At 47.5% G+C, this 25,380-nt stretch overlaps 1 protein-coding gene across 1 annotated transcript in view; it reads left to right on the forward strand.

Moving 5' to 3' along the window:
- ksr2 (kinase suppressor of ras 2) overlaps positions 1-25,380 on the forward strand; it is a 52,554-nt gene that overhangs the window by 22,930 nt on the left and 4,244 nt on the right. The window contains exons 6-17 of the mRNA XM_062452111.1: positions 1,514-1,684; positions 3,814-3,897; positions 4,288-4,373; positions 4,643-4,663; positions 5,252-5,358; positions 7,410-7,578; positions 7,917-7,958; positions 8,621-8,690; positions 10,473-10,521; positions 10,879-11,246; positions 22,885-22,981; positions 23,133-23,266. Of these exons, the coding sequence (XP_062308095.1) occupies positions 1,514-1,684; positions 3,814-3,897; positions 4,288-4,373; positions 4,643-4,663; positions 5,252-5,358; positions 7,410-7,578; positions 7,917-7,958; positions 8,621-8,690; positions 10,473-10,521; positions 10,879-11,246; positions 22,885-22,981; positions 23,133-23,266 (1,398 nt within the window). The remainder of the gene's footprint in view (positions 1-1,513; positions 1,685-3,813; positions 3,898-4,287; positions 4,374-4,642; positions 4,664-5,251; positions 5,359-7,409; positions 7,579-7,916; positions 7,959-8,620; positions 8,691-10,472; positions 10,522-10,878; positions 11,247-22,884; positions 22,982-23,132; positions 23,267-25,380) is intronic.

The raw sequence follows: 25,380 nt of genomic DNA on the forward strand, positions 1-25,380 counted from the left end.
CCCAGCCTCAACACTACCCAGCCTCAATACTACCCAACACTACCCAGCCCCAACACTACCCAGCCCCAACACTACCCAGCCCCAACACTACCCAGCCTCAACACTACCCAGCCTCAACACTACCCAGCCTCAACACTACCCAGCCTCAATACTACCCAACACTACCCAGCCTCAACACTACCCAGCCTCAACACTACCCAGCCCCAACACTACCCAGCCTCAACACTACCCAGCCTCAACACTACCCAGCCTCAATACTACCCAGCCTCAACACTACCCAGCCTCAATACTACCCAACACTACCCAGCCTCAACACTACCCAGCCTCAACACTACCCAGCCTCAACACTACCCAGCCCCAAACTACCCAGCCCCAACACTACCCAGCCTCAACACTACCAAGGCTCAACACTACCCAGCCTCAACACTACCCAGCCCCAACACTAACCAGCCCCAACACTACCCAGCCTCAATACTACCCAACACTACCCAGCCTCAACACTACCCAGCCTCAACACTACCCAGCCCCAACACTACCCAGCCCCAACACTACCCAGCCTCAACACTACCCAGCCCCAACACTACCCAGCCTCAACACTACCAAGGCTCAACACTACCCAGCCTCAACACTACCCAGCCCCAACACTAACCAGCCCCAACACTACCCAGCCCAGCAGAGGACCTGCAGGACAGAGGATGGCTGTCAGCAGCAGAGGATGTCAGGTTAGGTAGGGACTATCAGGTTACCAGGCTGATTGAGGCTAATGTAGCAGTGTGAGCCAGCAGTGTTCAGATATTCAGCCCCAGGAGGGGCCGGCAGACAGGAAACAGGAAGTTGTCCTAATCAGCCTGCTCATCACTCAGAGAGGTTTGCGCTGTGCTCTGTAATGATGTAATCTCTCTTTATCTCTCTTTCTCTCTGTCTCCCACTGTCTTTCTCTCTCTCTCTCACCCCCTGCCTCTCCTTTTCTATATTTTCTCTCTCTTCCTCCCCCTTTCTCTCTCATCTCTCTGTTTCTCTCTCTCTCTCTCTCTCTTAGCTCTCTCTCTCTCTCTCTTAGCTCTCTCTCTCTCTCTCTCTCTCTCTCTCTCTCTCTCTCTCTCGGTAACACGCACACACACACGCATCAGAGATACCGTATCAGTATTCGACCCATGGTTGAACCACAAGGCCATGTTTGGAAAGCTCTCAACATGAAGAACTGTCAGGGTCCTCGGACTCAAAGACGGGAACAAGTTCAGCCTCCCAATCTGCCAACGAGGACGTTTCCCGTGTTGACACGTAGTGCGGCTGCGTCCACGCAACTAAACCCAAGTGATTGATTGCACGAAAATGCCAAATGACAACCCACCAGCTGTTGCCATGTCTATTATTGGTCTGAAATGTCAGCGAATGAATCTGTGCTGGAAGTGGTCTGATCGTAATCATTGCTCAGCATGATCAGCGCTCTTTCGAGTCAGGTTGAATCCGAACCAGTGCACAGGACACTGGCTCGTGTGTACTGCACGTTTAGCTGTGGCTATGCTGACCTGGCGAACTGTACTCATCCATCCAACCCTTTATCTGTTCCTTCATCTATCCTTCCCTCCATCCCTCGCTCTCCTCCTTCTCCAGACACTCTGTCAGTGCCTCGCTGGTCCCCTCAGATTCCCCGAAGAGACCTGGGAAACTCCATTAAACACAGGTAGGTGTGTGTGTGTGTCTGCGTGTCTGCGTATTTGCATTTGACAATAGAGTGAATGTGTATATTTGTGTGTGTAGTGTTAGTGTCAGTTTGTGTGTGTGGCTGGTTAATGAGTACGCGTGTGTATCGCGTTTGTGTGTGTGTGTGTTATGCAGGAGAATGTCAGACCAATTAAATGGGGCACTTGCATAACTTGTCTGGATGTTCTCTCACTGTTTGAGAGGCCTGATGATTCCAAATGTCACCGATCTGAAAAGTAAAACAATACAATAGCTGTGAAGGGCCCTCTCTCCCTCTTTCTCTCCCTCTCTCCCTCTTTCTCTCCCTCTCCCACTCTTTCACTCTCTTTCTCTCTCTCTCTCTCTCTCTCTCTCTCTCTCTCTCTCTCTCTCTCTCTCTCTCTCTCTCTCTCTCTCTTTCTACCTCTTTCTCCCTCTTTCTCCCTCTCTCTCCCTTTCTCTTTCTTTACCCTTTTTGCTCCCCCTTTCGCTCTCGTCCTCCCTCCCGTTCTCTTTCTTTCTCTCTCTCTTCCTCTCTCTCTCTTCCTCTCTCTCTGTCTCTCTCCGGCTATATACTGAAGAGCCATGTGGGTGGTTAGCATGCAGAAAGCCACGGAGGAGAAGCTAGAAGTGGTTAGCTGCGTCGCTGTGCAGCGCCCGGCTGTGCACACACATATTAACGAGTCATCAGACAGCACACCAAGCTGAGAGCAAATGTCATTTATATGGGTGTTATATCTGAGCTGTTATTGAAAAGGTAAATACAGGTTTCAAGGTAGGTTATATCATTCCCTCTGACATGGTTATTTGCATAAGATTTATATTCAATCCCCTCTGTGTGTTTGGGAAGATAATCCTGGCCTAGAAAACACAGGGCGCATTCAGAAAGCCTGCCAACACAATAAAAAAAAAAAGCTTGGAGCGTTTTTTGGCTCCGGGGCCGTTTCTGCAATGAAGAAAGATCGTTCCTCGAGAACCGACTCGACCCCCCTAACGTCAGCCTCGCAGTAAAACGTCACTTAGCCGCCGGGGCTGGATTGAATTGTGTTCTGAAAATCTCTTTTCAGACGACACCAGAGATCTAATACAGAAAATGTGGATCCTGTCACCCTTTGTTAGTCACATTCCATTACCCGTACCGCCCTGCTGATGGTTTCCAGGGGGCGTAAATTAGGGGAACAGAGAGCCCGGCATTCCTCCGCCGTTACGCTTCTGGATAAGTGGAGACGTGAGGGAGCGTCGCCGAGGCCCGGCCTCGATGCCGGTGATTGGTGCGTTACGGCGCCGCTGCCGTCGCCTGGCCCCAGTCGTCCAGTTTATTAGAGGAAAGTGGAGGGGCGAGTTCAGCACTGTCTCATGGAGAATACGAGAGCGATGAGGGGCCCTGGATTCAATTAGAGCCCTTGGCAGAATGGGAACGTAGAAAACGTTCTTATGGAGCCTATTTGTCTTTAAGGATGCTTAGCCCTGTAGATGTGGGTGTTCGATCCCTGTGGTAGGATCACATTCAGCACAGTGAGCGTGGGGTCATAGTTGAAAGGTCACAAGCTGTCTGTCGTAACCCAGAGAAGGTGAGCAGAGTAGATTTGTCTGCTAAAATGTCTGTCAAAAGAGACACATGCACATTCCAATTGTTTATATGCTACAAACAAGATCATTTAACAGTACTAAGATTTACTGTTATGATTTGACCCAAAATGTACAGATATTGGTACAAAAAGCTTCATTTTCATCAAACTGTCACCTTATGAAAAATGCTAACTCATTATATATATACACGTAGCTTAAAAGCCCTACAGACCGTGATTGAGTGATTGATTGAATTCATGCATTAAAAACAATGAAAAACAGGTGGGGTGTGTGTGTCTCTCAACAATGATGAAAGGCTTGGTGTTTCCGAACTCTTGACAGGCACTGTAGTTTCTCCTGTGTGGGCCTGCAGGAGGACTGGAGGTGGTGCTCCTGTGTGGGCCTGCAGGAGGGCTGGAGGTGGTGCTCCTGTGTGGGCCTGCAGGAGGGCTGGAGGTGGTGCTCCTGTGTGGGCCTGCAGGAGGGCTGGAGGTGGTGCTCCTGTGTGGGCCTGCAGGAGGGCTGGAGGTGGTGCTCATGTCTGGTTCTCTGTGCTCGCAGGTTTTCCACCAAGTACTGGATGTCCCAGACCTGCACCGTGTGTGGGAAGGGAATGTTGTTTGGACTCAAATGTAAAAACTGCAAGTAAGTGCTGCTGGAATCACACAAGTTTGATGTTGGGTAACTGGAATATAACCCAACCGCACCTCACAAAGGTGACATTTCACTGTCTTTAAATAACCAAGCAACGTTCCGTTTCATGTCGACGGCCGGTTGAGGTAGTTTATCCCAGCTTCCTGTTTACAGCAGAATCGTGCAGGGGAACGTGTCACAGTAGTGGACCAAGAGCAGCACATCATTTCAGTCGTCCTTTCAAACTGATTATTGAAGTCAAGTAACCAATTTCATGACTGAAATGTGAAACCTGCTGCTAAGGAGGTGGGCAGGGCTGGTTCTCGACGTAGCAGCAGGACTGTCTGGGGGGGGGGGGGGTGACTGGCTTATTGTGACGTTGTCCTGTGTTGTTCCACAAAGGCTGAAGTGCCATAACAAATGCACCAAAGAAGCCCCGCCCTGCCATCTCCTGATCATCCAGCGAGGAGGACGAGACTCACTCAAAGGTACACCTGCTTCTTCTGCTGAGTAGACCTGGTTCCTTCGGTTCATGACAGCACACAGTGTCTCCTCACCGGAGTACAGCCTCCATGAGGTACTGGGTTTTGGGCCACGAGCAGCTGAGTCGGCTCGTTTCTCTGTGTTGGCGCGATGAAGGAACGTGCGGGCGCTTCTCAAAAGGCGTAGCTGACCACTGTTTTTGATTGGGTTCACTGAAGTGCTCTTCTCCCTCTGTGCTCTCTCTGCCCCTCTCTCACCTGGCCTCGCGTTGAAGACCACCAAGGAACATCACAAGGTAAAGACACCAGTAAGCGAGACCGCACCCCTTCTAGATATATCACTTCAAATAAGAAGAATGCACTCGTGAATGATTTCTTTTTTGTACTTCTCATTACAACTGGGAAGATGTTCAAGTAGAAAGTTGTTCTCGTCCTCCATGAAAATAAACATACTTTGACTCTTTCGTTTCTGTGCCTGACAACTCCTGAACTCCCATCTGCTGTCTCTCTTTCTTTATACCTCTCTCTCTCCCTATTCTCTCTCTTTTTCCATGTTTCTCTCCCCCCCTTCTCTCTCTCTCCCTCTTTCCTTTTCTCTTTCCCCCTTATTTTCTCTCTCTACCTCCCTCTCTCCCCATCTCTTTCCCTCTCTTTTTCTTTCCCTCTTTCCCTTGCTCCCTCTCCCTCTCTTTCCTTCCTCTTCCTCTCTCGTTCACTCTCTTTCTCTCCCTCCCTCTCTTTTGCTCTCTCTACCTCCCTCTCTCGTCTTCTCTCCCTCTCGCCCCATCTCCCTCCCTCTCTCTCCTTCTCCCTCTCTCTCTTTCCCTCCCTCCCACTCCCTCGCTCTCTCTCCCTGCGTTATTTCCCCTCCTCATTCCTCTCAGCCCGTTTGGTGCGGACCGAATCGGTACCATGTGACATCAACACGGCCCTCAGATACACCGACCTGCACATCAGCCAAACGCTGCCCAAGACCAACAAGATCAACAAGGTAGGAGCCCCCAGCCCCCCCCAGGCCCCCCCCAGGCTCCCCCGCAAGCCCCCCCCAGGCCCCCCGCCCCACCCCAGGCTTCACCTCCCTCTCCAGCTGCTCTGCTCGTTGTGTTAAGGCTGCTGTGCGATTGCGAACCGCCGAATGTTCAGTCGCTCAGGGGAGCCAGCCAGCCGGCGTCGGGAGGATCCTCACCCAGACTCATCCGGCGTTAGATACCGATCCGTTTCAATGAGACAGAACTTTGTTCGCCGGCACTTCAAACATGGTTTCAGCCTTTTGTTCGTCTGAGAGATGGATGGGGGGGGGGGGGGGGGGGTCAAGGTCTCGCTAACGGTTCGGAACGTCCACCTGATCGACCCGTCTGTGGCCAAACAAAGCCTGCCCTCAGCGGCAACGTCTCAGCCCTCCCTGGGACCCCGCACGGGAGCACGCCAAGTGCAAACAAACAGAAAGGCAACCTTAGCAGGGTGCTATTAGGCGACAAACACAGGCAGGTATGTCGTCCTCATTCCTAAGCAACGGAGCTATTTCTGTTAGGGAACCCGGCTGCCCGGGGAGTGACAGGGGAACCCAAATGCAACACTCAGATGCTGATGTGAAATGAACCGGGTTTATTGTAGCCACACAGAGGGTGATGACGGTGAGGTCCGTGGGTGCCAGACACGAGGGAGTGAGGAGGGAGCTGTATGGGACAGGTAGCCGATGATGTCTGCGGTACACAGGGACAGAGGCGGATCAGTCATCTTGAAGGCAAGGACCAACTACCGTCAAAGTAGCAACGTTGAACTGGCGACGAGTCTGTGGGAAGCCAGGGTAGATGAACCGTGCAGGTAATGGTGGATGGGTAACAGGTGTGTCCAGTTGGGAGGTGAACTGGAAGATGTTGGGGTATGTGACCTGGAACCCAGACTGGACAGACACCCACAAAACCAGGACTGGACGAGACAGAAACATAACAATTTCAGTGGGAGCCCAAAGGAAGGGAATGTTTTCCTCTCCGGGTCTAAGTGGCACCCCTGTAGAAGTGTTTGCCACCAGGCACCTTCTGGGTTCAGGTGGACAAGCAGCCCCAGGCTAATAGCTCACAACACTGAGGCTTGCAGCCTGAGGGATCTATAGTAATGAGTGTGTTTGCGTGTATTTGTAATGCACACCATGTGTGTGCACTGCATGTGTGAGTGTGTGTGCACTGTGTGGGTGCGTGTGTGTGCATGTATGTGTGTTTGTGTGTGTGTGTGTGTGTACGTGTAGGTGTGTGTGTGACTCATAAGGGAACGAGCTGTCAGTGTTCTAATGCACTAATGATGCGAGCCGCAGAGAAAAGCGAGCAGGTAAACAAGGCGCCCTCATATTCATTCATTTGGGTGCACAGTCCCTCTCTCTCTCTCTCTCTCTCGCTCTCTCTCTCTCTCGCTCTCTCTCTCTCTCTCTCTCTCTCTCGCTCTCTCTCTCTCTCTCTCTCTCTCTCTCTCTCTCGCTCTCTCTCTCTCTCTCTCTCTCTCTCTCTCTCTCTCTCTCTCTCTCTCTCTCTCTCTCTCTCTCTCTCTATCTATCTATCTCTCTTTACCTTTCTCTCTTTCTCTCCCCCTCTTCCTCTACCTCTCTCTCCCTCTTCCTCTACCTCTCTCTTCCTCTACCTCTCTATCTCTCTCTACCTCTCTCTCTTTCCCAAGTGTGATTCAGCTGGTTTCTCTCAGTTTTCCCTCGGCTTCATTCAATATTTGGTGTTGATGGAAGCTCACGTCTCTGATGTGCTACGTTGGCACCAGTTACAGCACTAATGGACATGTGCTCTTCGTGCATTTGTAAATATCCTTTTGAAGGGGGATGATTCAGTTAGAACAGCTGTGTGTGTAGCTGGAAACTTAAATAGATAGATCTTTAAACTTAAGACTGTGAGCCTTCAGGTAACCCCCCCCCTCCCTCCCCCCTCCCCCCCCCCCAACCCAGGCTATTAATAGAACCAGAGAGAGAAGACCCCAGAAAGACCCTCTCAATGATCGAGTCCCTTCTCTCACTGATCTCATTCTGGTCCTCTCTCCTGATAGGACCACATTCCTGTCCCCTACCAGCCAGATTCCAGCAGCAACCCCTCCTCCACCACCTCCTCCACCCCCTCCTCCCCAGCCCCGCCCCTGCCCTCCAGCGCCACGCCCCCTTCGCCGTTACACCCTTCTCCGCAATCCGCCCGGCAACAGAAACAGTTCAACTTGACAGGTAGGAGTGTTGATTGACACCTTTTTGCTACAAAGCCTATCAGGACGAAAACAATATATTTTACAAACATCTTAATTGCATTTATGTTAGGAATCTTGCTAGATGAATAGTATTTTTACACAAGCACGTTTGAGATTTATGACTTTCGAGAGTATGTATAAAAAAAATGAAAAACAAACTCTTCCCTGAAATCTGTGCTGACAGCCAATCATAACGGTCCAAAGGTCACCATGACTCCCTCTCTCTTTTCCTCTCTCTCAATGTCTCTCCCTCTCTCCCTTTGTCTCCGTGCGTGACACCTGTCTCCCTCTGTCTCTCCCCCTTTCTCTCTCTCTCAGCCTCCAGTTACTTCAAATACAAGCAGCAGTTCATCTTCCCCGGTAAGTGCGTCATAATTGATCATTACCCCTACCCATAATGCACAGCGACGCCCCAAAGAGGGGGGAACTCTTTTGATGTTGGGATGAATGTTCTCCTCTCACCTTGGCGTGCTTTAAAGTCGGCCTCTCTCGGCCTCTCTCCCTCCCACCTCCCCCCCCACCCCCAAGCCTGTCTCCTTGCAGCCCTGTAATGATGAGCCCGTCCCCAGACTTTCCTGGGACCTCAGGACGAGGAAGAGGAGGGTGGGGTGGGTGAGGAGGGGGGCAGAGCTCCCTGGGCGGGCTATTAGGAAGGAGAACCTCGGAGACGCTTCTATGAGATGAGGAGGGGGGGAGGGGGGGGGCACATCTACAGGGGTGGCAGGGAGAGCTTCCGGAGAGAGAGTCAGAAGACGCAGAAGAAGGAGTTTTAGCTGTCGAGTTTAGGAATAAGAAATGAATGAGCAGAAAAGGACTTCTGTATGTTTTCCTGGAGGGTCATGGTCGACGAAGACAAGTTGACGCCGCTAGACATACCTAACAATCCAACGCATGGACCTGTTTGTGCATGTGTTGTCTGTGTTGTCACGGGTTTGTGACACGCGTCGTTACACTGTCACTCATTTGTTACTGTGTTGTTGTCCTTGGTGCCACCCCCCTCCCCCCCCCCCCCTCCCCCACAGATGTGGCCCCCGAGACCCCCCCCAGCCGAGCACCCCAGGTGGTCCTGCATCCAGTCCTGTCAGAACCTGGGTAAGTAACACCGGACCCGGACTACCTCACCTGTGGCTTAAGTTCGGCTGTGACTTTAGTCATCCCCGGACTCCGCCCTCAGTCTCAGCACTTCCCCCTCTGATTGGCCGGCTGGAACATCCGCCATTTGAAGCTTTTTCTCCGGTCCCATCCCCTCAGATCCAGTTTAGAGGAGTGGGGTCAAAGATTAGTGACACTGGGTCTGTCCTGGGTGTTGTAGATGTTTCCCTGCTCCAACACACCCGATTCAAGTGAATGGTTGTTGTCAAGCTTCTGCAGAGCTTGCTTCTGCAGAGCTTGCTTCTGCAGAGCTTGCTTCTGCAGAGCTTGCTTCTGCAGAGCTTGCTTCTGCAGAGCTTGCTTCTGCAGAGGTTGACTCAGCGACCCGTTCATTTGAATCGGGTGTGTTGGAGCAGGGAAACATCTAGAGCATACAGGACCGTGGGCCCTGACGACCAGGGTTGAAGATCACTGGTCTAGGGGAGCTTCACAGACAGATATCAGCTGTCAGAGGATGACCCGAGTGTTAGGTCCCATACTTCCTCCAGGGCCGATCAGCGGGGGGACAGCAGACTGCTTCCACTTGTCTGTTCTGCTCCGAGCGGATGATTCCGGCTCAGCCACGCGGCTCTGTCTTGCTCTTGGTCCAAAGGGTTGCAGAGTCATTGGAGCAAAAGTATTTGGGTGACAATTTCAATGCGAAGGCAGACGAGACAAACATGGAAGGGCTAATGTTAGCATGGCCACGGGTTCACGCTACAGTTCGGATGCCAAGTGGATTTCAGTTGCTTCTTGAAAAACCGTTGCTGCGTAAAACGCGGGCACAAGGACGAGGGTGACGAGATGCCTTTGGACTGCTCTGTTAATTGGATTATGATCGCAATATATCAGACACTGGAGGGCGAGGTAGCCTTCCTGTTTATGATAAGAAATGATAATACATGGTGTTTGAACAGATTGATCTCCGCTGATCATCACCGTCATGACACGTTTACTGGAGGAGTGAATTATTTTGTCCCCCTCTCTTCACTTGTCTGCCTCTTTCTGGGCTGTGTTAACCTTCTCTTTTTCCTCTCTCTTCCCTTCTCCTCTTCCCTCCCTCCTACCCCCCCTCCCCCCCTCCCTCCCTCCCTCCCACCCTCTCTTTCTTCTTTTATCAATGACCCCTCCTCCTCTCTCCTTCCTCTTTCCTCCTCGCTCCCTCCCACTCCTCCCCCTCCGTCTCTCTCTCTGCCTCTTGACAAATGTGAATACATTAGCGCACTTATGAAGCTCACATTCCTATGATTTCATTAAAAGCCGAGCAGTCGTCCTGTCCTCCGTGTCTCCGTGCGCTCCCCCAGTGGCAGCTGGCAGATCCCCCCACCCTCATGGGCCTCGTCCCTGGGTTAATGAGAGGCACCGCCGGGCCCTCAGCTCCAGGCCGGAGCTTCTCATTAGGCTGAGAGGGGACTGTGATGGGGGCTCTGCTCCACGGGAGTCACCTGACGTCTCCCGCGCCGACCTGGCCGTGACCTGACACCGAGACACAGCACAGAGACCGAGAGGGAGAGAGAAAGGGAGGGAGGGAGGCCGAGAGAAAGAAGGGGGATTAGAGGAGGATAGGGACCCAGAGAGAGAGAGAGAGAAGGAGAGAGAGGAGACAGAGGTTGTGATTTTGTGCCTGTGTGTGTGTGTGTGTGTGTGTGTGTGTATAAGACACACCAGTGCTATTGATGCCAGAGAGGTCCAGAATACAGGCCAGAGGGTGCTGTTCATGGTGTTCATCTGTCTACTTTTCAGAAATGTGGGGAACCCTTTACTCCAGATTGAAGTCGAACCGACATCAGATGTGAGTTTAAACCTCCGTTCATACTGTTTGTGTCTAATTGAAACTCTACCTTTGACTCGTCGACATTAAAGAGAATCATTTTGAACCAGCCTGACCAATCAGGTTAGGATCCTACCTGATCGAGTGCACCTAAATCACATGATATTAAAAGGAAGACAGCCAAGGGTTAGGGTTAAGGTTATGTTGTCATTCCTTTTACTGTTGTCCCGACCTCACACGCCCTCCTGTACGTTGGAGAACCCTAGCTGTGAAGGAGTCATGCCATCCTCATCCGCAAAACACTGCGATCCACATTTCACTTATTGGGAGACCAATCGAGTTCAACTCGAAGCCGATAAAGTTTGGTGCCGTTTCCAGAATGACGAGGGCAACGGCGAGGCGGAGGACTCGGGCGACGAGTTCGAGGAGATGAACCTGTCGCTGCTGTCGGCCCGGAACTTTCCGCGCAAGGCCAGCCAGACCAGCATCTTCCTGCAGGAGTGGGACATCCCCATCGAGCAGCTGGAGATGGGCGAGCTGATTGGGAAGGGCCGCTTCGGCCAGGTGTTCCACGGGCGCTGGCACGGCGAGGTGGCCATCCGCCTCATCGACATCGAGCGGGACAACGAGGACCAGCTGAAGGCCTTCAAGAGGGAGGTGATGGCGTACCGCAACACGCGCCACGAGAACGTGGTGCTCTTCATGGGCGCCTGCATGAGTCCTCCTCACCTGGCCATCATCACCAGGTGAGCAAGACGTCCAGCCAAGCTGGACCTAGATATACCTGGGGTTAGAACCCAGCTAGACTCAGGGGATGGACCTAGATATACCTGGGGTTAGAACCCAGCTAGACCCAGGGTATGGACCTAGATATACCTGGGGTTAGAACCCAGTTAGACTCAGGGGATGGACCTAGATATACCTGGGGTTAGAACCCAGCTAGACCCAGGGTATGGACCTAGATATACCTGGGGTTAGAACCCAGTTAGACCAGGGGTATGGACCTAGATATACCTGGGGTTAGAACCCAGCTAGACCCAGGGTATGGACCTAGATATACCTGGGGTTAGAACCCAGCTAGACCCAGGGTATGGACCTAGATATATACCTGGGGTTAGAACCCAGCTAGATCCAGGGTATGGACCTAGATATATCTGGGGATATGATCTACAACGGCCTAACATATATACATGGGGATATGATCTACAAACACCTAAAGATAAAACCTAGGAATATACCTCGGTAGACATTGGAATGAAACCTGCAAATGCAGACTTGTTATAGGACCTTTATAGACCTATTTAGGTAGAAGGATCTTTAAAGTCCTAGAGATAGGTGTGTTCTACATGTCACGATTGAACTCCAGTTACTGGCGAGCAGCTGGTCATCTTTTACTCATCCAGCATGGAAACCCATCCACCAACCTCATCCTCTGCTCCGTGGAAACCCATCCACCCCCCTCATCCTCGTGGCGTCTCCTTGGTTACCAAGCCTTTGTTGCCCCTAGGCCAAGCACACCTCTGTGTCTGAGTGGCGTCCTACCGCGGGGGCAAGTCAGCTGGGTTCATTATAGACCACACACAGCCTGCCCCCCACCCCCCGACCCCTCCTCCCAGTCTAACCCCCCCTCACCCCCTCCATCCTCCTTTCTAAGTCTGGGGAGGATGCCATGGACCTGTCAATGAAGGGGAAGACTTTGAAATGGAAGAGTTTGCTATGGTTTTACGGGTTCCCCTCATTCTCTGTATAAATATGTGTGTGTATATGTATATTCGGTGGGATTCCTAGGATTTCTTCCTCTCTAGAAGGAACCCCTTGAGCTGATTACTTTGAAACACTTTAGACTGAGCTGAACGCGACACGCTAAATAAACCGCCGAAAATCCCAAATCCCAGTGTAAAATGTACCCGCGCCAAAGTTTAGCAGTTGTACATGTATCAAAATCCTCTTTCTCGACTAGCTTTAAAGGCGCAATGCTCTGGACTCCCCCACAGCTTCATTCTGCTGTGGCTGTTTGTTTGGAGAACTCTTCAAAACGTCTCAGAAGGCTCCTCCTCTGAAGACGATCAACAAAAAGTCATTTACAAAGGATGACACATTTGATTTCCCAAGGGGAAACTTAGTACTTCAAAAGAAACCAAACATGCTTGGCTTAATGTTGCTTTCGGAAGTTGCGTACGCTCTAGCGTAGAAGATAGTGGCTCTTAACTTCTCCGGCAGCGAAACGACCTGTGTCATTGACAACAAAGGCGTATGTATGGTCTACCTGCAGAACTAGACATCGCGTTAACCCTCAGACAATGGGATGACACTGTAGCACAGTCCACAGACAAAGCACGGTACCATCACACCTTCTCCTACCCCCGACAAGGAAAGGGTCTTCCCCCTTTGTCCTTCTCCCAGAGGAGAAGCTTCAAAGCTTCTGACCCAGCATGGGGTCAGATACAGAGGCCACACGGCCCACAGTATCAGAACAAAGGATTTACAAACATATTCTCAAGGACTACATGGCTCATGGACACTATTTCAATGACAGTAGTTGATGTGTTATAATGTGTGTTTTTCCCATTTACTTAGAACGTTGTTTAATTGAGGTTTGATTATAACTTCCCTTCAAGTATAGTTAAGTCAGCCAATCTGGATATCAAAATGATTGTACCATACTAACAAAACCATTTACGAATGTTGTATTGTTATATTCTGAAGTATAAGCAATACATGGACATTTGAAATAGCTGAACTCTGAAAAGTTATCAGCCACTTCACACCTAGGCAGATCTCAGGACAACGCCCAGGTGGGGGAAAACTGACCAATGAAAGAGGTCACCTTCACGGGGACCCCCCCTTTTCCTTTGGAGTATAAAACCCCCAAACGTACAATCACCCCCGCTTGTTCGTAGGATTAAACTGAAGTGCTAGCTACATTTCTAAACTATTCCTCTCAACCTGCAAATTCACTGAGCGCCCGGAACTTTGGCCAAAGATTCCGTTGTTCTATTTTCGTTGGACGATAACGAAACCATTGACTCTACCTTTCTTCAAACCGACAAAAGTAACTACGATTTGCAATATTTCTTACCTGTGACATATTGGCATGTTGTGATTAAATTGTTGATGTTTGATTGTATTTTACAAATGAGTTAGCTTAACCCTTGCTAAATCAGTTGCCCTTGCTCGTCCATTGTTCCCACAAAGTCCCTCTCTACCTCTCTCTCTCTCTCCCTCCCCCCTTTACACGCGCTCTACACAGCCATTGTGTTGCTCGCCCTCATTTGCATCCAGCCACTGTACTACTCTGACTAACCCATAACTTATCTGGTATTTGTTCATTATAATTACATTCTCCTAAATAAATCATTGTGTATAATATTCGCGTATCACTCACGTTATCTGATCTGCTCTACTTTCATAGAATTCACGACTCAAGATTAGACTGATTATTACGAAGGCTATTATTTAAATATTATTCAATAAGGTTTCCTCTATCCCTTTAACAATAAGAGGTGGTGCCCACAAGAACTACATACTTTATTATAAATTAAGTATTGCTAATCTTAAACGAGCAAACCCCGCTACATATTGGAGCCCCGTGATAGGCTTTGAAACAGATTGAAATGAGCGATCTATAACGGAGATACATTTTCCGTCTGAAAACCACCCTCCCACCCTTTTGGTTAAATTAACGCTCCGTTGTATTTAACTATTCCCCCAGATAGCTACGGTTTTAAACACTGTTTGAATACTGTGCTGTGTACTCATTGAATTGGCTTTGTCGTGAACAATTGGCTATTTGTGTGTAACTAACTAGCTTCGGAAAAGCTAGACTTGAGCGGAGGTACGCGCGTGCGCAGTGACACTGCGACCCGTCTCATTTCATCTTGTGAAACAAAGGCAGCGCTTCTACATGAAGGCATAAGATCCTTTTTATAGAGTCACAACACTACTATTTTGGTACCATACACGCTTCGGAAAGGTGTATTATAGTAGTGTTGGCCATTTGGGTTGAGTAAATCAACCAAGCAACTGATAAGTTGCCATTGTCTAGTTAGAGGTAGATAACAGACATTGATCAGTCCAAAAGGACTTTGATTTTGAAGGAGACTACGCAGCTCTCTACATTAAGCTATATGCTTCTACCTTGTTAAACAATTGGTAAATTGATTAACTTAGCTTTTCGGAAAAAGCTTCACTTTGTTTTGCATGTAATTCAACATTAATGTAAACACTCAACCTCTAGAATCAGTAAAGTAACAGTAAAATAATTATTGAGACAGGAGAAGCTGCTTAAGGACCTTTATTGTTGCTTAACCGGAAATAGTTACCTTTCGTGAACAAAGACCTGTAATTTGATTTTCATTCCGCGCACTTAAAAGTGGAAGTTGTCAGAATATCGGCTTTGTTGACCATACTGAACTGTAATCCTATTTATCCCTCATCAATATACAACTTTAACAACAATCGCTAAATAATAATTAAACGTAAAGTGTATTATTTTTAGTTTGCCCACTCTATCTGCGATCAGTCCAAAAGGACTTTTGTTTGGAAGTAGCCGAACAACGCAGCCTGTACTGCCACAATATTGTTAAACAATTCCGAAATTGATAAACTAGCTTTTCGAAAAGAAGCTTCACTGTTTCGCATTCAATTCGAGGTGAATGTAAAACCCTTGCCCAATTTAAAGCTACATTATAGATGCAGCAACAATTTAGTTCATTATCTGTTTGATTCTACAAGCTAAACCGGCTAACTTAATGTGCTATAGTATTTAAATACATTGTACTTTCTCAGTCCAGTTTAGGCTAAAACAAATCAACAGCTACTCAATCTAAATTCTCTAATCGTTTATAGATACTATAACAAGATTACTGAAATTAAGATTTAATATAGGCCTAAAAGAATAAATAATTTGTTTGAATCTTTGATCCTGGAAGGTGACTTTAATATTAATTTTAATTTCTGAATATTAATCTCAGTTTTTGATTGTTAATCTTTGAATATTAACTTCTGATTTTAATTTTAGTATTGATTTGATAAACAATTTTTTTTTAATCTTTGATCCTGGGTGGTGACTTTAATATTAATTTTAATTTCTGGATATTAATCTCAGTTTTTGATTGTTAATCTTTGAATATTAACTTCTGATTTTAATTTTAATATTAAGTTGGTGAACAAAAAAAAAAAGGAAAAGAAAAGTATATATATTGCTGCCAAAAAGAGAACCACTACAAAACTAAAGTGCCTATCAACAATTATCACAATAGCATTGTGTTAATAACTTCCAGTAGCCGAACCAAACATGTCTCACCTCACGGAAGCTGAGAAACTGATTGTCCACCTATCCGAAAAAGAAAACCCAAGATATGTGGAAACGCTGACCGATCTAAATTCCGATATGATCACCAGGAAAACTCAAGAAGTGGTCATAGAAAATGTAGGCCAAATATTGAGCAAATCCCAAATTGTCAAATGCCTATCCAGCCTCGGTCTCAACTATGCTGCACTACTCAGGTTATCAATAACAAAAGTCAACACACAATGGACACAGGCTCTCCAGGATCGAGAGGATGCTCTCAAGGCGGCACAAAGAGAACAAGAGCACAGGAAACGATTGGAACAGGAAACCAGCGACCTGGCTGTTGAACTAGATAGAGCTAAAGCACAGCTAACGGAACAGGAAACACAGCTAATACAACAGGAAATAACCCTCAAAGATGCCCTCAAAGAAAAAGAAAAGGAACAGGACCGACGGGAGCAAATGGCACAAAGAGAACTGGAAATAGCTAAGACACAACTAATGGAAAAGGAAATAACCCTCAAAGATGCCCTCAAAGAAAAGGAAAAGGAACAGGACCGACGGGAGCTAATGGAACAAGAAACCAGTGACCTGACTGGAGAACTGGACAGAGCTAGACAACAGCTAATGGAACAGAAAACAACCCTCAGGGATGCCCTCAAGGCGAAAGAAACTGAACGAGATATCCGGGAAACACTTCAACAGGAGAACAAGGAACTCGCTACGGAACTGGGAGACCTAAAAGAAGAAATGCAGGGGGTTCAGAAAAGCAAAAAGGACTCAACCGCCCTCATGGAAAACACTATTAAGATGTTGGATGAAGCTAATGAAAAAGTAGCAGACTACGACCACCAAAAAGAAGAATGGCACACTCTCTACACAAAATTCCAACACCTGGACCAAGATCTCTCACACATCACAGCTGACAGGGAGACAATGAAGGAGGAGTTACAGGAAACAAGAAATGAACTGCTATCTACCATTCGTAAGCTGAACAAGGCGAACGCCACAATCCAGTCCACAGAAGACCCCGACACCAACCGAAGGTGGGGAAAAGACGACAGAGAAGTAGATCGGCATTCAAGAAACCAAAACCCAAGACAGCTGCAATCACCTGAAGCACCGCTCCACTCAGAATACGAAACAAGAAGACCATATAGGGATACATCCCCTCCCAGCCAATCTCTGTACCAAGCTGACACGAATCCACGAAGGATGAGGAGAACAGAAGAAGTGGAACAGCAGAGCAGAAGACTGTATGACCAGAAAATGGAGCTACAATTCCAACCTGAACGTCGCGGTCAGACCACAGCCCCAAACAGATGGGATGACCATGATGAACCCTCACGTTCAGCCTATCCACAAAATGCATGGGAAATGCATGACCTGCCACCAGCAGTGTCACTAGATCTGCTATTGAAAATTAGCAGGAACATAGAGAAGTTCGATCCAGACAATCCCACTCAGAGCATTGAGATGTATCTAGAACAACTGAACTCTAATCTCGAACGCCTGCCTACAGCTACAGACGCGGACAAGCTGTACCTGTTGAAGAACACCTCTTCCAGCTCAATCAGAGCCCTGCTTGACAGGCAACCTGCTGGAGAACGCCACAGCTATGACATGGCTTGCCGGACCCTCAAGGCTTGGCACTCAGAAAGTAAAGGCTCCTGCTGCACTATCGCCCTGCACACAAAACAAAAGGCCAACGAAAACCCAAAGACATTCTATGAGAGGCTCCGGAAAGCCTATTTCGCAACAGAAAACCAACCCGGAGGAGAAGAAACTCCCATGTTCAAGTCAGTGTTCATCAACAACCTCTCCCAATCCATAAAACCCTTCATGACGACCTTCGCGAACCAGGAAACCATGACGGCTCTGCAGCTGAGGGACATGGCATATAAATCATGGGCGAACAACAATCGATCCCAAGACTCAAATGTCCATGTGGTGGAATCAGACTCACACCTACAACTAGAAGGAAGAGAACTCCAGAGACCCTACGAACCCAGACCCGCCTGCAAGCAACCCTCCTATTATGCACGAGACCACTCAACAAGACCCGAACAATATCAAAACAATTACAACAGACAACCCGACAACAACTATGAATACAAACAACACTCCTATCACGCAAGAAACCACTCAACAAGACCCACACCATACAAAAACGAACACAACAGCCCTGGACGACATCCGTCAGACCCAGCATGACTAGAAGGCCCCAACACGGAAAACACACCTCAAATGCTCCCCATTGGATGGAAGAAAGGGAACAGGACCCGAAAACACCACAAACCCACAAGAAGACGACCTCCAGAAACAACAACACACAAACAAGCCCCACAGTTACACACATTTCTGGGTGAGCTTTCCAGAAAAGGAAGAGCTAACCGAAGCTATGTCCCCATCACACTTGAAGATGAAGTGCCCTGCGAAGGATTGCTGGACACGGGTGCAGAAATCTGCCTGATTGCACCCACCTTGGCCGCTCAGCTAAAAGGAATAGCCAGGTCAAACAGAAGATGGATTAAAAGTGAAGATAGTGAATTCAACATCACAAGCTTCACCCAAAACAAAGCTCCAGTCACAGAGACGCTGTACTTGAAGCTAACGTTTGGGGAAATGTCCCTAATCCACCCCATCCATGTCTCACCGCTTGAGACCGAAAAGCTGCTGATTGGACACGATCTACTCAACAGACTGGAACCCCTCATTGACTTCAAACGAAACCAGATGTGGACAAACGTCGAGAAGCCCTATCCACTGCCTCACCCTGAAGCCCAGAACACAGTCTTCACAGTGGAAGGGGGGGGAGATTCCACGTCTGATCCACATCTCTCAGAAGAGGACCGAATCCATGAGTTAGATGGCCGCTCCAGACCGCCCCAGAGCTACGCCACTCACCCATCAAGACACAAGATTCAAACAAAATCAACACAACGCCATGACCGTCGGGTGCCATCAGAAACCCACCTGCGACGAGAAGCATCACAGGTCCAAAAGAAGTCATATGATGCCAACTGGATGAGAGTGCAGAAAGTAGGAAGACCTACTATGGCCACGAAGCATCCCAGAAGAAGCACCCCAGCTGCAACAAGCTGGCACAACCCCCGGAAGAAACCATCACTACTCGCGGGGACAACAGGCCATGCACAGAGGCCTGGCCTGGCCTTATACCAGCAACCTGACCCTGTCAAACTGCTGACGAAACAAGTGCACAACAGGTGCCTTAGCCAAAATGCCTCAAAGTTCAAGAATGAATGTTCCTTTAAACCAAAAATAATAGGAAAATACTATCATGAGACAAATATGGCTCCACCAATCTATCAAATGTTTTAATCTGTTACCAGAAAACCCAACATGAATGACCTTGAGGTACTGTCAAAATAATAGGCTACAACGCCTCATAACCAAACTACCCTGGTCCCTGACAAATGAGGTTTATGACTCCAGGAAGTCAAAGCCCACTCCCACTCCTATCATTTTATTTTAATCTTTCTCCTTTCTTTCCCTTTCCTTTTTCCTTTTATTTCCTTTCATTTTTAGGCATAAAACCTTAGCCCAGAGAAACTTAGTAATAGGACCCAAGTTAGCCCCATTGATTCCTACATTGTTTAGAGTCCACTCATGCCAATGTGTCCAGTAGAAGTGCTATCGTACTGTCGTGTTTGTCTGTTCTCTGCTCTTCTTACGTGCCAACAGCCCGACGACGTCGAATCATCGGACGTTGCCAGCAGGGGGATATGTAGCACAGTCCACAGACAAAGCACGGTACCATCACACCTTCTCCTACCCCCGACAAGGAAAGGGTCTTCCCCCTTTGTCCTTCTCCCAGAGGAGAAGCTTCAAAGCTTCTGACCCAGCATGGGGTCAGATACAGAGGCCACACGGCCCACAGTATCAGAACAAAGGATTTACAAACATATTCTCAAGGACTACATGGCTCATGGACACTATTTCAATGACAGTAGTTGATGTGTTATAATGTGTGTTTTTCCCATTTACTTAGAACGTTGTTTAATTGAGGTTTGATTATAACTTCCCTTCAAGTATAGTTAAGTCAGCCAATCTGGATATCAAAATGATTGTACCATACTAACAAAACCATTTACGAATGTTGTATTGTTATATTCTGAAGTATAAGCAATACATGGACATTTGAAATAGCTGAACTCTGAAAAGTTATCAGCCACTTCACACCTAGGCAGATCTCAGGACAACGCCCAGGTGGGGGAAAACTGACCAATGAAAGAGGTCACCTTCACGGGGACCCCCCCTTTTCCTTTGGAGTATAAAACCCCCAAACGTACAATCACCCCCGCTTGTTCGTAGGATTAAACTGAAGTGCTAGCTACATTTCTAAACTATTCCTCTCAACCTGCAAATTCACTGAGCGCCCGGAACTTTGGCCAAAGATTCCGTTGTTCTATTTTCGTTGGACGATAACGAAACCATTGACTCTACCTTTCTTCAAACCGACAAAAGTAACTACGATTTGCAATATTTCTTACCTGTGACATATTGGCATGTTGTGATTAAATTGTTGATGTTTGATTGTATTTTACAAATGAGTTAGCTTAACCCTTGCTAAATCAGTTGCCCTTGCTCGTCCATTGTTCCCACAAAGTCCCTCTCTACCTCTCTCTCTCTCTCCCTCCCCCCTTTACACGCGCTCTACACAGCCATTGTGTTGCTCGCCCTCATTTGCATCCAGCCACTGTACTACTCTGACTAACCCATAACTTATCTGGTATTTGTTCATTATAATTACATTCTCCTAAATAAATCATTGTGTATAATATTCGCGTATCACTCACGTTATCTGATCTGCTCTACTTTCATAGAATTCACGACTCAAGATTAGACTGATTATTACGAAGGCTATTATTTAAATATTATTCAATAAGGTTTCCTCTATCCCTTTAACAATAAGAGGTGGTGCCCACAAGAACTACATACTTTATTATAAATTAAGTATTGCTAATCTTAAACGAGCAAACCCCGCTACAACACGTAGCTCACGTCCTGAGCGGAGAAAGCGGGACTGTCAGGTCAAAACATGAGCCTGTGCTTTTGACTGTCACTGAAACTGAAACTGTGATTCAGGTGGCTGAGCGGTTAGGGAATCGGGCTAGTAATCAGAAGGTTGCGAGTTCGATTCCCGACCGTGCCAAATGACGTTGTGTCCTTGAGCAAGGCACTTCACCCTACTTGCCTCTGGGGGAATGTCCCTGTACTTCCTGTACCGTCTGCTAAATGACTAAATGTAAACTCAGTCAGTGTAGCACCTCCCCAGCCAGCGTTGACACAGCAGATGGGTCTGAGGAAGGCCGGACTTGTCACCTCAACGTCGCCACTATGTCGGATGGCGTGCTTCAGTCACAAAGTCCTCCGGCCCGTGTCGGCAAGTGTTTCTTCTGATGCGACTTCAAGGGTGAACAGTGTTACGGAGAAAGAAATCACAGGCTTACTTCGGGTAAAGAGGAAGAGTATCTCTTTCTAAGATCATACTTTGGAAACCTGAATCACAGGAACAATTGTGTGTTTATGTTATGCCCATGCCAATGAACAGGAAGCGGGATTCCTCATTCCGAACGCGCATGAGAAACGGCGTGAAGGGTTCTCCTCAAGGACCCTGAGATGAAACGAACACGATCCGAGTCTTATCAGAAAATCCTGAGTGCTGTTTTCACAAAAATCGGAATAAATGTCACCGCAATATCTGCCTTTATTATTGCTCAACATCTGCCTGCTGCCTTTATTAACCCTGCTGGAGAACTGAATCCCTAGAATTAATCATTCATCGAGGCCCATTACCACAAAGATCAACAAAATGAAAATAGCAATCTTTGAAGCTGAATTAAAAATAAATGGATGGTGTGTTTGGACCGTATTAGAGGAAATAATAATATAGATGTTTTTGTGTGTGTTTCGTTTGGTCGTGAGTGGCTGGTGTATGGATTGATTTGCCAGAGAATCCTCAGCATGGTGAAATCATTATCCTTTGTATCCACACAGTGTAGTGTAATTACTTCAGCCTTTCAAAGGTACGGAGGGTTTAGTTGGTTCTGGAAGGTTCAATTAGCGTATGATGAGGCAGAGTGCTGCTGCCTGGCTGTCCCTCCAGCCTGCGATCTTCAGGGTCTGTGGAGTGACAGCGTGGAGGCAGATGAAGTCATCGGCAGCAGGCCGGCTTCGATGGCGGTTTACCTGGAGCGGTTCTCCGTGCGTCAGGCAGCGCGGCGTCAGCTGGAGCCGTGGGAGGCGCGAAACATGGCCGCTGTCGCCATGGCGTCATGCACGGTGCAGGGCCTGACCGACGGGGGCCCCCCGGGTCAACGGGGAGTCGCCCGCGACAAGTCGACGCAGTCGGGGTTGAGAGCTGGCCCGAGGCGGGGGACTGTCTGTTAGACCCCTGCTGGGAGGAGCAGTCTGCCCCTCCGCCCCCCCACCTCCTCCCCACCTCTCGACCAGTCCGCCCAAGGAGACTTTGCACCAGAGTCTCTCTGGTTTCCCAGGCGACACTGAGATTAAAAGGAGATCGGAGATATCAAAGAGGTGTGACATCAGGCTTCAGACTTGAGAGGGGGATTCGGAGAGAGACAGTGGGGCATGAGGCATGAGAGACATGGGCATGAGGGGGGATAGGAGTGGTGTTGAAAATTAAATCGGTCACATAGTGCCTGGAGATCCCTCGGAGATGAACTACTGATGTAGTCTGAATTTTTTAAAGGATACCTTTTTTTGCCTGGCATGTTTGGAATAATCAAAAACAAACGCAGGGGAGCTGATGCTAACAAGCTCGGTCTGTAAGCAAATCTCAGTGTGAAACGATTCTTCTAGCGAGTCACAATTAGGGACGATTCCCGTCTCCCTCATCCACCATGTGTAGTACTGTTAGTTGTTATGAGAACGTCACGGCCTTATGACGCCAATGAGAATGGGGAGGGAAGGGGAGATGGTGTCGGGGAGGTGGTGTGCTGGAGAGAAACTCATGTCACCCTCCTCCCATCCAAGGTTAGGTAGACATGGTCATGACCTGAGCTGGCAGGGAGCCTAGCTAACGCTAACCCTTCCCTCTCTCTCAGCCTGTGTAAAGGCCGGACCCTGTACTCAGTCGTGAGGGACGCCAAGGTGGTCCTAGACGTCAACAAGACTAGACAGATAGCACAGGAGATGGTCAAGGTAAGACTCAGATATTATATTCCCTCAAGAAATGTATTCTGTATTACTGTAACAAACTGTCTGTGTACACGTGTATATGTAAATGTGTGTGTGTGTGTGTAAATGTGTGTGTGTACTTGTATATGTGTGTTTTTCTTTCTTTTTTTTCCAGGGGATGGGCTATCTCCATGCCAAGGGGATCTTACACAAGGACATGAAGTCCAAGAATGTCTTCTACGACAACGGCAAAGTGGTCATCACTGATTTTGGACTCTTCACCATATCTGGAGTTCTACAGGCGGGCAGGTGGGTGTGGTCCTGGAGATGCTTGTTCAGGATTGGCCTGTCACAGGGCTGTTGATATGAGTTTTCAAATCAAGGATCTTTAAGAGTTTGAATTTGAACTGACCTTGCTACTAATGTTACCCACAACCCCTCCCACCCTCCACCCTGGGTACAGAGAGAAAAAAAGCCAAATACAGCTATACTTTTTTTTTCTTCTTCTTCCAAAAGTTCTTTTTCTACTGCTACTACTACTTAACGAGAAAATAATAACAACCATTGTTGGTCAAGATCCGTTTTTTTTAAATATCCTACACCAAGTGCTGTCTGTTTGCTATTTCAGAGATAAAGGAATTGGTTAGTAGTACATAATGAGACATTGCTATGTTTCTAAACGTACTGCTGTGCGTGAGGTAAATTATCTTTTTAACTACAATACGTTTAATGACGTTTCTGGAAAGAGAGTGTGAAACAACTGTTGGCATCATTAGTGATTCCTCCTGTTGTGACAGTCAGTTTTATTGCGGTTATTAACGTGGCTCATTGGTCTGCATTAGGCATAAAATTATATGGATCGGTGGTAATCTCAGTTTAATTTGTCTCCGAGAGAGTGATTAAAATCTATCTTTGCCACGGCACAGCAGAAACCTGACTGCTCCTGAAATGTCATCCGTCAAAAATGTTGACCCCCTGAGGAACTCAAATCAGTCTTCAGATTTAAGTGTATATATAAACCAGCCTCTCATCTTACTGTGAAAAAGCTCTGCTCTGGAAAAATACCCTAAAGAGGGATTTTTTCTGGATTTTGATTGACTTGCTGTGTGAAATAACAAATACTGTAATTGAGTCATCACTTATTTGTTGTAATGGTTTTATTTTAATCTGTCACATCAATTAATATCCCTCAGATAAGAGATTGCTTTCAGATAACGAGGCCAATGGAATTAGCCCACTCATGCTTTGCAGTAATTAGTGTAATGATAGGCTTTGGTGATTATACGGAGTTAGTGTTTGGTTTAGTATGTCAGTGGGCTTTATTTCTTTTTACAGAATTGACTGTGTTTTGTTTGTTGAGTCTGTAGGGATTACAGGGGTGGGGGACCTCAAATTGCTTTCTTACAATTAAAGCAAAGAGTTTTATTGTAATTTTATTTACATAATATGGAATATGGAATTTAGCTCAATGGTCTTCAGCCCTGGTCCTCAGAATTACCCTGGTCCTCAGGGCCCACTGTCCTGCATGTTCTAATCTAGATGTTTCCCTGCTCCAACACACCTGATTCAAATGAGTGGGTCGTTATCTAGCTCAGCAGAAGCCTGGTAACAACCATTCATTTGAATCAGGTGTGTTGGAGCAGGGACACATCTAGAACATACAGGACCTGAGGACCAGGGTTGAAGACCTCTGATTTAATATATCTGGCAATTCATTTCAGACACCAGCAACATCCCGACTTTAGAATACAGAATGCAGATCGGTCTAGGTCAGTACTGCAGGTTCACCTGACACAGAGAACCATCTTTGACTCTCAAGTCTCATCTTCACCCGAAGCTGACTGTTACACATGCCAAAGAGCTATCTGCATAGTGGCATTCTGAGTTCTAACGATATCGTCTCATGACTGTTTCCAGTGGCGATAATAACACCTGTCTCGCTCATCTGCTAGCATGCCACCTCTCAACACTGTAAAGTAGAATATCTGTAGTTTCCAAAAATAGGAAATACATTCTCAGTGAAGTCATGGTGAAACAATGTATTGTCATGTCACTGGCATGACACAGTTTGATAACTTGTTCGTCTTCTCGTCGTTGTTGTTAAAGAAGGGAGGAGTTGTTTGTTAATTAATTCTCCATTACCAGCAGGTGGGAAGTTTAGTGCCAAATACGTTTCCTGGAACACTGCGTACAAACAAATTAGATGTTGGCTTGTTTATGGGTTTTCTTTTTTGGGGAAGGCTCTGCCTAAATGTTTTCATTGGCAGCCAAGACAGCTAATCAAAAGCTCTGACAGAACGACATGACAAACATTTACTTGCCTCGTTTGCAGAGGAACATTATGTTGGAGGGGTATACAGGGAGAGCGTCAAAGATAATTACCAGGAAATGCCAAACTTTGACAACGCTCAGAGTGGTGGCCA

The sequence above is a fragment of the Osmerus eperlanus genome, chromosome 25 (assembly GCF_963692335.1).
Source record: "Osmerus eperlanus chromosome 25, fOsmEpe2.1, whole genome shotgun sequence".
Taxonomy (NCBI): domain Eukaryota; kingdom Metazoa; phylum Chordata; class Actinopteri; order Osmeriformes; family Osmeridae; genus Osmerus; species Osmerus eperlanus.